At 38.5% G+C, this 17,361-nt stretch overlaps 1 protein-coding gene across 1 annotated transcript; it reads right to left on the reverse strand.

The window, feature by feature from the left end:
* Window positions 1–2,312: 2,312 nt before the first annotated feature.
* LOC139120652 (pyridoxal phosphate homeostasis protein-like) lies at window positions 2,313–15,843 on the reverse strand. The gene is made up of 7 exons (XM_070685176.1): window positions 15,712–15,843; window positions 10,688–10,795; window positions 9,908–10,019; window positions 9,407–9,541; window positions 8,375–8,517; window positions 4,838–4,936; window positions 2,313–3,099 (listed from the first exon to the last, which is right to left on the reverse strand). Exons 1-7 carry the CDS (start codon window positions 15,826–15,828, stop codon window positions 2,884–2,886), a joined length of 930 nt encoding a protein of 309 aa, XP_070541277.1. The 5' UTR covers window positions 15,829–15,843; the 3' UTR covers window positions 2,313–2,883.
* Between the last annotated feature and the right edge of the window lie 1,518 nt (window positions 15,844–17,361).

A 17,361-nucleotide genomic window follows, 5' to 3' on the forward strand; every position in this document is an offset into this window, starting at 1 on the left:
TCTTTATGTTGGTACTTCTTTGTCCACCAGAATGGCGTGCACTACCTCAAAATAAAGTGTGTCCATTTATGAGCCTGTTGCTACAAGACTTGTACACATAGTCAAAAATAAGTGAATGATGAAAATCTTAATTCATTGTGAGATGGTTTTGTATTCGTAGAAATCTTAGCACACAGTGCCTGCCTGGAAAGTCAAACATTCAGCATCTCTCAGTATAAGTACACTTCATGTGTTTCCCGCCGAGCAGATTTTTTGCTGTTTTGGAATTAAATTTGAGGAAATCCTGTGTAAGCAACAAGTTTACATTCTTGCATTGATTTTGACAGCATACTGTAACCATGTGCCCGTCAGATGTATGATTGGCAACAAGGTGAAAGCATCACTTAGTCAGCATTGCTAGGTACTATTACCGCACATTGCAGTCTCATGTAGGCCCAGGATCCCATTTATATCTGCATTTGAATGAAATCCTGTAAATACATGAATAAACTCGCATTTTCCCAAGCAAAATGGATTTAATCTCTTGTAAATTTGTCATTTTCTCCGTCAAAATAATTTTCTCATTGCACATGGTTTCAAGACAGGATACTGTACCTTTGGTTCCCAGACACTTCGCACCAAAACCACTTCGCACCATACCATCTCGTCCCATACCATTTCGCACCAAAACCACTTCGCACCAAAACAACCTCGTACCAAAACCACTTCGCCCCAAAAGTCATGTCCCCAAACCACTTTGCCCGAAACTTATCGCTAACTGCTAAAGCTGAAAATAACCACCTTTCTGTCATCCTGGGACTGAAATCTTGAAAGTGTACGCATTTCGCGAAATTGACATCGTGCAATTCCGCGCAAGGCACCTGAGTTGTAGCATTTGCGTGTTTCTATTTTCTTATTCTATCGTTTATGGTTTCATGCAACAATAAATGGTTCGTGATAGCCAAAATGTCCTAACACATTAATGCTTCCAAGTTGCAGGTAAAAACAACCTTGTGATACGTCGTAACATCGTTGTTCAGGACGAGTTGACGGTACTATACTTTGGGCGAAGTGGTTTTAGTACGATGTGGTACTTGGGGCGAAGTGGGGTTGGGCGAAGTAGTACTTGGGACGAGGTGGTTTTGGTACGAAATGGTTTTGGGACGAAGTTGTGTGGGGCGAACTGGTTTTGGTGCGAAGTGTCTGGACCCCGTACCTTTCTGTGTTTCAAAACTGTTATAGACACTGTAATTGCTCACTGACCAATATGTATAGGATAAAGCCCGAGTACGAGGGTTTTATCCGACTTAAAAACTATCGCCCCTAACTGATATATTTTCGTTTTCAATGTGTTTACGTCAACCGTCCCCTTTGTCAATGTAACATGTTTAGGATATGAATTAAAACTTTTATTTGTGAAATAGCCTTCCAATGTAATGGAACATCCTATAAATGCCCTAGGGCACATTATATAAATGCCCTGGGGCACAGCAGATTTTGTGTTGCAGCTGGTTTCCGCTGTGTTACCAAATTTGAATATTAAAACGTACCAGATGTCTACAGAATATGACATGTTCACTTTTGATTGGACAGTACTTTACTACGGCGCTGTCATTCGTTTCTGGAATTTGGTGACCAAGGCTTTATGAGTAAATAAAACACCCTGAATAGGCCAAACCCGGAATTCGAATCGACCACGGTACAAACAAAGCCATGTGCGCAAACGCGCATAGACGTACGTGTATTTCTTTACGCGCTAGTACACATGTGGGTTTGTTTGTACCGGCATCACGTGATTATTTGGGCGTACTGAGTCTGTAGAACGCATCGCGTCCTTTTATTCCGGAGTAGAACCATTGAGCACTCTGATTGCTCAATCAACAGTAGATAGTTTTTAAATAGAGTATAAATCATTGCAGTTTGAATTGTGAAGGCTTCATACTCTTTAATGGCGATACATACTCTTTCTTAGCAATATATATCAAGCGTAATGAATTTCTCAATGATAACAAGTGCTTTTCTGTTTCACTGAAGACAAGCTCCTTATGAAACTGCTATGCACTTCTTTACAGCAACTTCTATCATAGTTAGTGGGAGGATTGGTTTTTACATTTCAAGTCTATCAATCGAGGCTCTGCCTGATGTGAATGGCCTCCACAAGGCTTCAGCAACAATCTGACGTCGCTAAAAACTTGCTGTATATGTGTTCCCATCTTCCTCTCTCTTGACTCGTTGAAGGTGATGACAAAGTGGTTAAGTAGCATCGGGTGTGAATGATGTATGTCTGATTTTATATGATAATGTTCAAGTTTAAACAAGATCAACAACTGTGATTTCTGTTTTCACACAACAAAAGGTTTATTTTATTATATGAACTGTGGTTGTATTTACATCTTTTTCTTCAGCCTTTGAAATTACCTGATATCATACTATGTGTATTCACATATGATCACTTGTACCCATTGCTTGTATGAGATCTTCAACCCTGTAACCAACTTTTCCTTGTACAAAGGGGCAGAAGTCCATCTTTGCCCTCGAAAACAATGGCATTGTATAAAAATTCAGGTTAATTTGAATCTCTCTGTGAATAACTATCATGTACTCTTGTAAGAAGTTTTACTTCATAACACTTTAATATATGCTCATATTTATTGGTAAAAGTTCCACACGATGGAAACAAAAATACCATCATTTACTGTGTGTGAGAAGAATGTAAAAAGGCAAAATAAATGTAAATGAGAAATTTGGGATAAAAAGGGTAAAACATTTCCATTTTGCGAAAATAAGTTTAGTACATATTTTGAAATCTTATGTTGACAATACAATGGCAGAGTAATTGTTTACATCTGCAAGTCAATCTCCCTGAACGATTAATTCAAAAAAGCACAAGAATGTTAAAAAAGATTATGATAACGTAAGTTTATTTATTTTATCTTGTGTTTTGTCTAATTTATCATTTATTTGTGTCTGGCCGTCAGAATTTATCAAGTTTCCATTGCTGATATTTTTATTGGGTGCAACTTTGGCACCATCAACTGTACTTGGCTTGTCTTTGCTTGAAGTATCCCTTGCTCCAAATATAGTGCTTCCTACTCGTATGTTGGTACTGCCAACAGCTATCTGTAAAAGACAAAAAAATCTCATATTAGCCTCTTCCAAACAGTTGTCACCAAACGTTCAGACAGTTTCAATTTTCTTTTATCTTATTAGTAAATACTACTGGTTAATTTCAATGCAAAAAGTCATCTGAAAACTGTGTCACTGTCAAAGATATGAATCCCACAATTTTTCATTGTTTCATAGAGAGGAAAAGAGGCATTGATGATACCCCTTAAACAATGGTTGATGTTATGATAAATACGAAAATTGTTGCATTTTGAAATAGATGTAGCCTAGATTCCTTTTCCCTCCGCTTGCCTCCGTACCTCCGTCTTCACTACCTAGTGCAGACGGAGGTACGGAGGCAAGCGAGGGAAAAGGAATCTAGGCTAAAATAGATGTGACCACATATTTGACAATGTCAAACCTGACACTGGTGGCGCTCTATTAACGTCATGTTCACTCATTTATATTTGCCTTGCACAGATAGCAGCGCTACACACTTCGTCCATATTTTACACATCACTGTTTGCCAGCAAATAAACTTAGTCTGAATTGAAAGTAAATGTGACTAAAATACCAATATCAGTGAGAGCGTTTGGAATTTGGAAACCTATACATGCAGCAGTCAGTAACATTATACACTGCATACCAAGATATGTCCACATCATGTTATATTGTTATTACAGTATCAAAATTTCTCTACAAAACACCTTCTACACAACAGATTTCATGTCATTTGGAAAGTCTGTAAATTACTGATACATGAAATAAACATCCATACAGCGGTAGCTATGTTTCTTACTGCACCAGTATATCACCTTGACTACTACAATGTAAGAGAATGGCTGCACTGACGACATTGTGAATATATATACAGGATCTCATTGGAATTTTCTGGCACCAAAGGTGTCCTGTACTTCATTTAATGGCACCTGTAATTTCTGGCATTCAAGGTAGTCAAGGGGTTGACGTAGAAAGCTGTATTGATGATGAATATGGTTACATCAAAATTTCTCTGAGTGAAACATTTTAAACACAAAAGATTTGCATGTCATTTAGAAAGTCTTTCAACAACGACTGTATAAATTACATACCAACGCAGAGCTAAGTAACGCTATATACTGCAGAAGTTTAAGACATCCAGCTATGTCCATGATAAGACAATGCCCTTATAAAATTTCCCTACAAAACATATTGTACACAAATATTTACCTATCTGGTCATCTTGAAAGTCTTTCAATGGTAGCTAGCTGTATGTATATCAATTGGTAAGTGAGGAGTGGCAAAGATCTTTCATCAAAGCGGTCACATTACAAACAATTATTTTACCGGGAAGTCAGACAGACACAGTTCGGAGGGGAAGGGTACCACCACAGTGCCATACACAGGGTATACACATACATGATGCAGTTTTGCCCTCCCAGTCCCCTTTTTACCTCATGAGACATTCTGACTGGGGAATGTTGATACAATGTAGACTTTGATCCCTGCTTTCAACTCAAGTAGAACTATTGACTTACAATTTTGTAGAAAATGTAGAGTTTGGACATTAATATTTGGTAAAAAATGTAGACTACTACGGACACATTGTGCCATCTGTGGATAACAATTGAACCACATCCATCTTAACAAGAGAAGGACTGTTGAGCCAACTGGCAAGATGCACTGCTCTGTTAGATTCTGTTTATTAAAATATACAGTAGACCTCATAAATGTAGAGTGAATATGACATAAAAAGACAACATTTCATACTTACAGCATGTTCAAAATCATTTGACATCCCCATACTAAGTTCCAGAGTGTCTTTAGAAATACCAAGTTTTTCACAAACAGAATCCCGGCATTGTATGAGTATCTGTGGTTGTAAAAGAAAAATTTCTAAAATAAGTCAACCGGAGTTTGGTGCTTAACCAAGATGCATCTGAATTAATCTATTGATATAGTTTTTTGAAACCATTTTGCATAACCAATACTGATGTATTTTTTTCCAAGAGTACAAGAATTTAATGGTTAATGATGTCACCAATTCTGTCAAATCTGACAAAAAATACTTAGTTCAGACAGCCCTGATATAGATTTTTAACAAGTCATCGTTGATGACACAGTCCCCACTTGTTAATGGGTACTTTGATTACAGGTCCTGAGAGAGGATAGAGTCCTCTTCATTAGGTCTGTGATAAAAATACTTTTGAATAAATTCGCTTGATACATGTCTGAGCTGTAGTTCAGGACATGAAAGAATCGTAATAAAATGGCCACATGGCGGCCTTATTGGATCGTATCACAGAACAAATCTATGTGCATATGTATGACAGACATCCAGGTCTATGGGTTTGCTCAGAATTAGATATATGCATAATTAATGAGGTACAGTATGAAGCATCATAAGGTCTCCCATCATACTATATATGAAGGGTGTACCACTTGTGGTTCCTGAGTTATGGACAAATATGTATATTTGAGGTCAAAGGTCACCGAGGTCACATGACATTTTGTCAAAAAGATTGTAGTGCTAAGTTATCCCTATATACCAAAAATCAGACCTCTAGCTCTATTGGCTCGCTCAAAATTAGATATGCGCATAATTGATGAGTTACAATATGTGGCGTCATAAGCTGTCCCATCATACCATATATGAAGGGTGTACCCAGGGTTCTGCCAAGAGTTCCAAGAGTGCTGGACGGCTCATTAATATTCATGAGCATTAATATTCATGAAAAACTGTAACATTTATATGCTTGTATTTTTACATTCTTTGGGCTTGATATACAAATAATGGCCAATTCCACTGTACCTTCAAAGTATTTTTTCAGTTTTAATTGAACAAAACAGAAAGAAAACAATCTTTAGTAGTTGTAAAGGAATCTTTTGAAGCTTCTGAAATATAATGTACCACTTTTTTGTCATCATTTTCCTGTGCTTATATCATCCCTCACCACTATGAAGTTTGGATTACCATTGCACTGTACCAGCATCCAGTGTTTTTTCAAATGACCTAGGTGGTCTTGTTACTGCTCATGCGCAGACTCTATAGAGTTTAAACCAAGAACTTAGGGGTTGGCTAATCGGCCATAGTTTTGAAAGTGGAATTTCTCGATGTCAAATTCACTTCAATTGCTTCTTGATAGTCATTGTAGAATGGGAAAATTCACAAACAGAGAGGCTTGTTGCCACGGACAAGTAACTTTTGGCTTATTGACCTGAAAAATAAGTGAGTGTTCATTGATAATTCAAAGACTGGATTCGTTGACACCAAACTTGCTCGTGACTTTCATTGCATGCAGTCTTTCCACAATGCCACTCATTGAGTTTGAACTGAACATTGAAGAGTACGTTTTAGTTAGAAGTCCTGTTTTTTGTGCTTATTTACGCTTCCGTACTTCATTTTTGTGGTGTTATAAACCTTGATACAAAGCAAAAAAACTTCAGTTTTTCTCCTTCTTTCGATCGTACAGAGATACTGTGTGACAGGAAAACCGTGTCTAGTTCATTAGGGCGATGATCTTATGAACCTACGTTCAACTGCTGAACAGCTTTTCATATGCAAAATTAGCTAATCAACCAGTGGTATTGTTTAAATAGCATTTTATTGAAAGGCATTCTATAGTACCATTGTTTTCATCAACTCTTCATGCAATTTTATGAACCGCTTGACCTCAAAAGTGTTACTCATAGACATTCATGTTGATTGTTCAAAGCATTGAACTGCAAGTGCCCGTCGGTCACTTGTCAATGCTGGTCGGAAATTCTGAGTGCCGGACGGGCCCGTCCAGCGCCGTCCGGCGTGGGCAGAACCCTGGGTGTACCACTTGTGGTTCCTGAGTTATGGACAAATATGTATATTTGAGGTCAAAGGTCACCGAGGTCACTTGACATTTTGTCAAAAACATTGTAGTGCTAAGTTATCCCTATATACCAAAAATCAGACCTCTAGCTCTATTTGCTTGCTCAAAATTAGATATGCACATAATTAATGAGGTACAATATGTGGCGTCATAAGGTGTCCCATCATACCAAATATGAAGGGTGTAGCACTTGTGGTTACTGAGTTATGCACAAATATGTATATTTGAGGTCAAAGGTCACCAAAGTCACGTGACATTTTGTCCAAAAAAATTTTATTGCTAAGTTATCCATATATACAAAAAATCAGACCTCTAGCTCTATTGGCTCACTAAAAATTAGATATGCACATAATTAATGAGGTACAATATGTGGTATCATAGGGTGTCCCATCATACCATATATGAAAGGTTTAGGACTTGTGGTTACTGAGTTATGGACAAATATGTATATTCGAGGTCAAAGGTCACCAAGGTCACGTGACATTTTGTCAAAGTGTCTGAGATATCTGCTTGAACGGATGGACTCATGGATGGACTCACGGACGGACATGACCCAATCTAAAATCCCCCTTGACTTTATCTTTGGGGACTAAAAACTGTGTAACTGCATCCTAATGCAATATGAATATGATGAGAAACTAAATTTTTATTTTTCTTGGCCTTATACATGGGAGTCTATGGACTGCCTTATACATGGGAGTCTATGGACTGCCTTATACATGGGAGTCTATGGACTTCCTTATACATGGGAGTCTATGGACTGCCTTATACATGGGAGTCTATGGACTGCCTTATACATGGAAGTCTATGGACTGCCTTATACATGGGAGTCTATGGAGGTGAAAACTAAAAAGTCCTCTAACACGGCCAAATTTGATCGCATTGTGAAACAAATCGATGTGCATCTGTATGAGGTAGGGTACTATCCTTGTACCAAGTTTGAACGAAATCGCTCCAGGCGTCTCTGAGATATCTGCGTGAACGGACGGACGGACGCACGGACGCACACACGTACGCACGCACGCACGCACGGACGCACGCACGGACATGACCAAACCTATAAGTCCCCCCGGACGGTGTCCGTGGGGACTAAAAAGACAACATGGTAGATAGAGAGGAGATATGACATAGTATTTATCTGAATGGTAGTGTTCTGTGTTCAATCTTACATATTCTTGAGGCCATAACAGGGCTGATACAAAGAAATTTCTACAATATTTTAACAATGGATGAAAGAGTTTGAGAGATCTTACATAATATTGCAACTTGTTTTGTTACAAATAGCTGTAATGAGTACTCAGTGAGCTTACAACAAGGTGAAGACGGGTAGAACGTAAACTTTGTAATGCATTCAAGAAGAAGCCTTGAGCAATTCATGTGATTTAGCATGATCTACAAATACTTTTTTGCTGTCTGTCATGAAAATAGTGAACAAGCTTGCAGAATACCTGGAAATCTGGGTTTGGTCCCTTGCTTAGGTCATGGTCAAATGCACCAATTGTCATCAAGCCGAGCAGATGAAGATTTGTACAGTTCTGTTGGACATGACTCACTAAACGAACAGCTTCATCAGGTTTGACACCGTGTTTACCTGAAGGAAAAGAATATGAAATTTAAAAGCCCCCAGAGACTGAATCACTCACTGTACAAATATATGGCTGCACTGCTGTAGAATGAGTTGTATACCATTCCTTCCAGTTCTCACACAAACACATTGCCAAACAGCAAATCAGGAAGAGAATAGCCATAGTTTTATAAGTCTTCAGTTGCTGTAAATAATGACAAACTAAATAAGGTACGACCTTCAAAGCTGCTACACACGGCCCAAGTTTATCTGTCCAACATTAAAGAGTACAGCAGATGTGATTTTTCTGTACTGATTTTGCTGAAGACAAAGACTATACATTAGAGCCCACATAAGGGACAATGTGCTTGAGGGTAGGTGACCATTTGCTGATGTCAGGAAGGCAAATTGTCACCTGCCTTGAGGATACGCAGCCCCTTGTTTGGGCTATGATGTTTTTATTACATGCCTTTCTTACATAGTTTTCACTCTAAAATTCTGGTTTTAATGACAATCATATGCTTTATTTCAAAGTTAGACTACAACCCGTTGAAAAAATAGAATGATTTTCATCATCAAATAGTGCATTTATATATTTTAATCACTGTTGTATGGTTTATAAAATTTTTTCATGTATAATTTTGTAAAAAGACTATTTCCTTCCTATTTAAAAGATGTCATAAGATCATTTTTTTAATCCAAAGTTGTCAAGTTGAAAATAGTTCTGGTTTACTTTCAGCCAAATGATGACTGCCCACAATGTCATCAACAAGTTACCACTGAATACTATGGAGTGCACAACATTCAATAAACAAGGCATGTAATAATCAGTATTACCGCCTTCTAACCTGTGGTCTCTGCTTTCTGAGTACCAAACAAATGTTCAGTACAAGATATAGAGATTCTACAGACTTACTGTCTTCTCCACTTGTGTTGACTTGAACCATTATTTTCAGCTTATCAGGTTTCTTCAGCCTACCCCAACTTTGATTGATAGAGTCTGCAAGTTTTTGTGTGTCAACTGTTTCAATCATAAATAAATTGGGAACACCTGTAAAAAAGGGTATTACTTTGTATGACTTCAAACTGCTTGTTCTTCTGTAGAGAAAAAACTTATTCACATAATACAGTAAAAGTGTTACTGATACTAGAAAAACAAACAAACAAAACAATCAACCTTTCTCGTCTAATTTACTACTTTTAAATTAATTCTTTAATTGGCAAAAGCATTATGAAGAAATTTCATGAACAGAAAGACTACTTATGAGCACCAATTTGTCTAACACTTTTTGTGTAATGTAGATAAGATTATTATGATTGCATAAACTGTCTTTTATCTCTGTGACTCTTGAAATTAGTTGTGCTGTATTTGTTTGAGAGTCTAGAATGGGTTCTACCAGAGCATAAGCACACTCACCTAAAACTTTATTGACCTTGTTTCTCTGTAAATGTCCAATGAAATGCCATTTTATATCAGTACACTGACTGATCATTGTGCTGTCATGACCTTTATCAACCAATTCTTGAACCTGTGAAATGCAATGATACAACATTCAATGAAATAAAAAGGTTGTTTGATGAATATCAATATGCATGAGACGAAATTTACATTAGTGTAACTTGCATGCAACCCTTGACTCAAGCAGCAACAGTACCAGATCTGATCAACTGAACTCCAATAAAAGAGGGCAAAAGTCACACAAATATTCAAAATTTTAATCTTTCACATGCGCTTTGCAAGAAGATTTCTTCTGCATTCAGATTTTTTAATAATTTTGACTCATGGATGTATAGACTTTCTTAAATGAGAATTAAAATTTGATATTACAGATACTTGTATTTTTAACCTCTTATTGGCTACAATCACAACACTAGTGATGATGATGACCATTATGGTGATTATGATCATGATGATGTTAAGTCACTTGTTTTACTCTGGAACAAAAAAGATGCACAATGTTCACAGACTCAGTATACCGCAAAGGTCTTTTGATGGCCATACAAACCAACCAACATGTACAAAAACGCTTATGGAAATACACATATATTACTAAGTGTGTTTTCAAATTTCAGGTGTGGTTTCGTTCGTAACACATTTCTGTTTCTCTTGAAATCTTGATTTAGCCCCTTATTAAACTATTTATTCATTTCACTGCAATTTCTATGTTATCACTTGTGAGAAATGATGACCACTTACATAATTTTCACCAAAGTGTCTTTGACCACATCCATAAGCCTCTAAAAGCATGGACACCGGTTTGGTCTTGCTGACTGCAACCAACCTTGGCTGAATGTGAGCAAATTCCTGCAAGAATTGAACGAGCAGTGAGTGGTAAATATGCATCGTATGTATCTTGTATTTCATCAGTGGATTCAGTTGAAATATTACAGTAAAATACTCATATTTGCCGCGATCACTCCACAAACTATCTGCCAACAATGTTCGTCTACCTCGTCAGGCCGCATAAATGATTTTGAAGTACAGCACGGTCGATCACCATTAAGCAATATGATTGGGTTTTGCAATTTTTTACCTAATTTGTTGGGGCGGAGCAGTCAGCATACAACAAAGAAATGCTGCTTACGCCAAATTTTAAGCGACTTTTTTATTTGGACGATGAAACAATTTCATGTCGCTCACAAAAAAGTTGCAACATTGTGTGAGTCGGCAAGTGACTCTCAGAAGAACGTCACAGTTGTATCTAAAAATGTCAGTGATTGACATTTATTTTGTGTGTATGACAACGCAAATCGGGCGACACGTGCACAAACTGCAACTTAGGTTCGCGTTGATTGCGCCAGAAGTTGTATAAACAACTTGTCCTGCGGGCGACCAGATTTTATTTTTGACTTGCCCTAACATAAATTTCACTTGTCCCGGCCGTCGGGCGATAGGAATTGTCAAGCCCTGAAACTTTTGCTCTAAAAGCTGCCAACCAGTCTCTTCTCAAGTCAAAAAATTAAAACCAGGAGTCAATGTGAGAAGTTTCGTACCGAAGAAAAAAATACAAAACATTCACTGGGCCTCCCTAAAACAACAATAACACCACTATTTGAAAGTTCTGACATTGCATAGCACTTCAATCGTTAACACGATGACAACGCTGGCAGGCTAGGTCACATGGTCAAAGGTCATAGACAAATGTTTGCAGCCGGTCAGGTTAGTTTTCTCGAGTTAGTCCAGGCCCGAAACATTTTCCCTTGGGCTACAATGAGTAAATTTTGAGTTCATTTTAAATGGTATCTTTTGTCATGATGCATTCATGAGCATGCAGTATACTAGCTGTAATATGTGGCGCTGTGGCGTCTATCAAACGTGCTCGGGTTAAGGGTCATCACCACAGAACTGCTGTGAGCCACCCCATAGACTTTTTTGGTAGTTTACTACAACACCGGTTGGTGTTGCTGATTTACCTTGCAAAATAATGAAATATATTAGTCTTTGAATAAATATACGTGAATCTTCTTTATCATTGCCCATCTATGACTCATTCTCTACCCCTGATAACTAGCTTGACAATAAGAACATGTATTTTCATCCATTTTCCTGTGAGCCGTTGACGGTTTCTGCAACGTATTCCCGCTTGTGCGTACATCGTACTGAATACGTTGGAGGTCAAAAGTTCAAATTCGAGCAGAAACCGTCGACAGCTCATGGAAAAATGGTTGAAAAGACATGTTCTTATTGTCTAGGTAGTAACCAAGAGTAGAGGATGAGTCGTAGATAGTCAATAATAAATTTGGTTTATTTATTCAACAACTAATATCTTTCATTATTTTGCGAGCTGAATCAGCGACACCGATTGGTGTTGTAGTAAACTACCAAAGAAGTCTATGGGGTGGCTTGCAGCGGTTCTGTGGCGATGACCCTTAACCCAAGCGCAATTGATATACGCCACAGCACCACTGCGATATCACAGCTAGCAGTATACTGTCAATTGCAGGGCTTGCATTCAATCAAAGGGACTGCAAACGGACTGGTCGCCCGCTTCACCGGCCATCTGACCAACTTCCCGAACATTGACCAACTTCCTGAGCTCAAGGTGAATCATGGCAGAAATGTACAATTACTTGAACCAATTTATACACAAATTAGGAACAGTTTGATTCAATCATTCAACAAAATCTGTCTCCGAAAAAATCTTAGCGTGTTAACGATGCGACTCAGGTTCAAAGGTCAATTTTAGCAATTTTTTTTTTATTTCAAATTTCGAACCACTGACACGTGGTCTTTCTTTTGGGGAAAGGTGTTGGGTCACATCGTACCGGGAAATTCCTGAAATATTACTAAAATGGCAAACTATCAGCTCCACCGCGTGCCATTATTTCCCTTTTGTCTTAACGGTCGCGGATTACCGACCACGATATCTTTGATAAACACGCAGAGATTATGTATAGGCTTTGCGGTATAGTGCGCATGCGCTAGCTTCAACGTTATGCTCAGCGTTTTGAACTCCGCATGTATCGGTACGGCAAACACGTCGAGCAGACCAAAGCCGGCGCTCGCGCTCCGTACCGTCGAAAAAGCAAGCAAGGTCCACAAAAGTGGACCTGAAAAAGACGGCAACGTGCGCAAAGGTCGATTTAAATGTAAAACAGTCCGACTTTGGCTCATACTCCCTGCAATAACGATCAAGAATGCAGTGAAGAGTCAGATTTGGCCGAGGACGCAGACGATAACGGAGACAACTATTTGACACGCTGCTTTTCGAATTAGGCTATGCTGATTGCATACCCGAGTCCAACAATTAGCCTGAGCGAGATGAAACTTCTGTTAGTTGCAATAATTTTATCACTCTTGCTGTACATGCTTGGTGTTAGTATCGTGTTCTCTTATATTTTTAAACTCGAGTTTTCTATCGTGCAGTCTTTTCGTGTCTGCTGAGAAACCTTGAACAACACCGTACCCGACAACAAGTGACATTTATGTCAAGGAGTTTCCCAAGCCAGTGCAGGAGTTCATACACACATAATGTAGATTCACAAGAGCAAGTTCACCGATCTGCTAATTTTTCGAAACGAAATGCAAATATTTTTTTTATTTCATGCCTTTTCTTTCTTTAAATATAACCCAAAAATTAAATTACGTCAAACGTGAATTGCGAGGGTTCACAAATGATTAGGCTATTGTGTGCGTGTTGTCTAAACTTATCAATTACCCGCAGACTCCACAGCTGCTAGCTGGACCTCAACACTGAACGTAAAACAAACCCGGCTCAACTTCTAGAAGTGCTGAAACTAGCAATTTTTGCTATATGAGGTCAGTCATCGAAAGTTTGACTAAAAGTAAAAATCTCCGAAATAATTATGTGTGCTCTGGTATTGCGCAAGTCGAGTGACTCCACTGTAGACTAGTCGATACTCTGTCTCTCGGAACACGCTGTCGATGACAGCCTGCACTGTTCTACGCTACGGCGTGATTATTATTAGTTTGATAAAATCGGTACAAGAACACATATAAATAAAGTTTGAAAAAATAACACGAGTCAATCTCTCCCGTCGTAACGAAGGGCGACAAGTTTGCAGTGCGGTGCAAAAGCTAAGAAAATACGACAGACATTTTATGTTGTCAAGAGTTACATGTGTTCGTCTCATCTTGAGGTAGGAAAACTAGCAAGTGACGTCCCGTTCGCACAGTGTCGGCGCTAACATGAACTTGACAATCACTTTTCACAAAGAACATGCATAAATTGCCGATCGCGAGACAGGAAGTAGATACTTGAGTCAAGAACAAGTGAATGCCCGACGCGATCGCGCGACGACAGCACACAGATCTCGATCTGATAGACTTCTTTACACAAGTTTCGACGTCTTCGTCTTGACTGTGAACACTGGTAACCAGATTGTAACCGTTGAGTTAACAGTATACAGTTAATATGCTAGTTAAACGTTCCAAAAATGGATTAAATCGCTAAGTACCCCTCTGTGTTTGTTGTGTAAATACCACCCACTGCTGGCACTAAGCATTGCCAGTTCAGTGTATAATTTCTTTCTATTTTCACACGATCTGCAATCCTAAACATATTCAAAATTCCAAAACTGACTCTAAATATTTCAACTTATTCCTGGTATAAGAAAATTCGCAGAAAATAGTGCGCGAGTCGGACTTCTTGGTCACAATGTGTGACGCATAGGTCGTTTACACAAATCGTCGATTTTCTCAGTTCCGTTTTTGGCAGTGCGTACATTATTCAAATAAGTATAAGTCGGCGGCGCGTGGACAGACTAGCCTGATTTTTCACCTGTGGACAGTGAATGAATATATCTGAAAGACCGTGTCTCAGATTTCCGATAAAGGGCCTGGAAGTGAAGATATCCTGACAAACGTGAACAAAGGCCGATAATTTATGCAAAAAACGTCAAGTTGACACTTTGAAGGTGCATTGTGCGAAAACAAAAGCGAATTTCACAAATCCGGGACACGGTTTTTGCCCAGTATACCCAGCCGTCGATTGCCGTAAACAGATCACCAAGGCCGATTGGAGATTTGTACTTACACTTTTTTGAGTAAAAAAACTAAAAAACACGTGTTTTTGAGTAAAACAGCCGTATGCGCACTGTTTTTGAAAAACTAACACATTTTCTGAACTCTTCGGTGACCGAGCAGATAAAAAAAGTACCACATGTCGGGTGTGTGACCACGTCTTCTTTGTGAAAATGAGGATTGAAAATAAGTGACAATGAAACTGAGTCGCTACCTTAATAGCCACCTTGGATATTGACAAACGTGTGACAATAGCCAACTTGACGCGTGGCAATAGACACTTTGTTTTTTATGCTGATATGATAATGGAGGTAGAAGTGAGATTTACCTACTTATTGTGGAACTTTATTGTTTTTGTTGTTACAATGTTGACATTTGATTTGGTGCTGAGATCCTGAGTGAAACCATGAAAAATCACTGTGTGCATTGTGTACCAATACTCATTGTTGTCAGAATCGCACCAACACTTAATAAGATCACAGGCGGTCCGAGTCCCGAGTTTGTGGCCCAACTACTAGTAAATCAACTAATTCACTTATGTACATGCACTTTCTGTTGCCGTATGATCGTTCCCAACTTGGTCACGTGGGGCTGTGTTACGAAACGCTCGCGTGCCGGTCAGTTGTTATTTAATAAGAATGTTATGCCGGCAAAGTTTGAATGTTCCGCAATGAGTAAACGCGGTGCAGTGTATCATATGGATTACCGATATTTAATCGTTAATGTCTTGTTCTTACCGTAGATCTTGCCAGACATGCTGTTTGAACCCTTTCAAGGACAGACTTTAGAGCTTTCGTTACGTTGCTGTCTGCTGCAGCCATCACGACTCTGTACATTATCACCAATGTTTGCATTCATAGACTGTATCTTCGTCTGGTGATGTAAGTACAGTATGGAAATGTTATTTTATTGTATAAACTACAATAGATTTTAAACCCCTTACTTCTGTTTTCAGATTTATTTCCTTAATTTAATGGCATGAATTTTCTGCTAATTGTCCTTCGATTAGATTCACTTTAGATATTCAATCCGTGTACTGGAAATATCAAATATCATATGTCATGAGAAGCCCTTTAAGTGACCGTAAAATATCTATGTGATGTGACTGTCTATTTATATTTGTGTGTAGTTCTGCGTACAGAAACGGATCTTGCTGCTTTCAAATGAAAAATGGGAACTTGGTTTACATGTGCAGGTTATCCCTAATGCTTCTGTGCAAGCAGACGAATGTTCACATGCGATTCTTATTTTAACGACAATGTACTTCTAACTACGATGCTGAAGTTATTTTCGTATTCGTTTTCATATTCGTTTTCGTATTTGTATTCGTATTCGTATTGAAGTCACTGACAGACATTGATATTTTTAGTCCAGGTTTCAGATGTGAAATGTGCAATATACGATATTTACTGAGATTTAAATATTGTGATAATTTGATTCGTAATTTCATCTACCAAATTTGGTAAAATTTACATAAATTTGCATTTGTAGATTTTAAAGAATTTTGTTTCCTTCATTTTATTTGAAAAAAAATACTTAAAATCGGTTGGGATCTGGTAAGGCAGCATGTTCGCTTGCCAATGTCTCTTGACCGGGCAGCTGGATGCACCCCGAAATCAGGTGGTCAGTGCCAAGTAATGGGACTCGTGAGAGCGGATGCAAAGGAGCTGCCCTGGACTGTACCATTGTTTTGCGGGGAGGGCAGATTTTTGTGAGGCGCTGCAAAACGGGTGACTTGAAAGCTATGATGAACGGGGGACTTGTCTAGGACAACCATCTGAATAAAAAAATGTGAAAATTGTTATATCCGGTCATCCTTTTGGACTCACTTTAGAATGATCATATCCCTTTACAATTTGTATTTCAAGTATTTTACTTGATTTTGATATGGCTAGACCTGAAATAAATTATAATAACAATACAATACAATACTTTACAAAACTCAGGGAGTGCGGTAAGGCAAAAATTACAAAATTGCAAGTTACGACTAAGTTGTACGTGCTGCTACAGGGGAGAAAGTGACAGAAATCAATGACAATTTATCTTTCAGAGTAAAGATGTGAGCAATATTATACATAAAACCGGACCGACCGATAATTCATGTATTAGGCCCTACATTCAATCAGGGCTCAAAGTAGCGACCATTTTCAGTAGCATAGGCGACCAAATTTTATGAGATTGCGACTGAATTTTTTTCAAGACATTTCTCCATACCGTATACGTGATCAAATACAACATATATTCGCTCAGTGTTCACGGAGCATTGTCCTGAAAGGCCACGACCCCAAAATACGCATTGAATAAGCATAGCCGTTGAGCGGAGTTACTCAAAGGTTTGAGCGCGTTCTCTCCACTGCACAGCGCTACCAATGTGTCTGCTGATGTTA

The sequence above is a fragment of the Ptychodera flava genome, chromosome 20 (assembly GCF_041260155.1).
Source record: "Ptychodera flava strain L36383 chromosome 20, AS_Pfla_20210202, whole genome shotgun sequence".
Classification (NCBI taxonomy): Eukaryota; Metazoa; Hemichordata; class Enteropneusta; family Ptychoderidae; genus Ptychodera; species Ptychodera flava.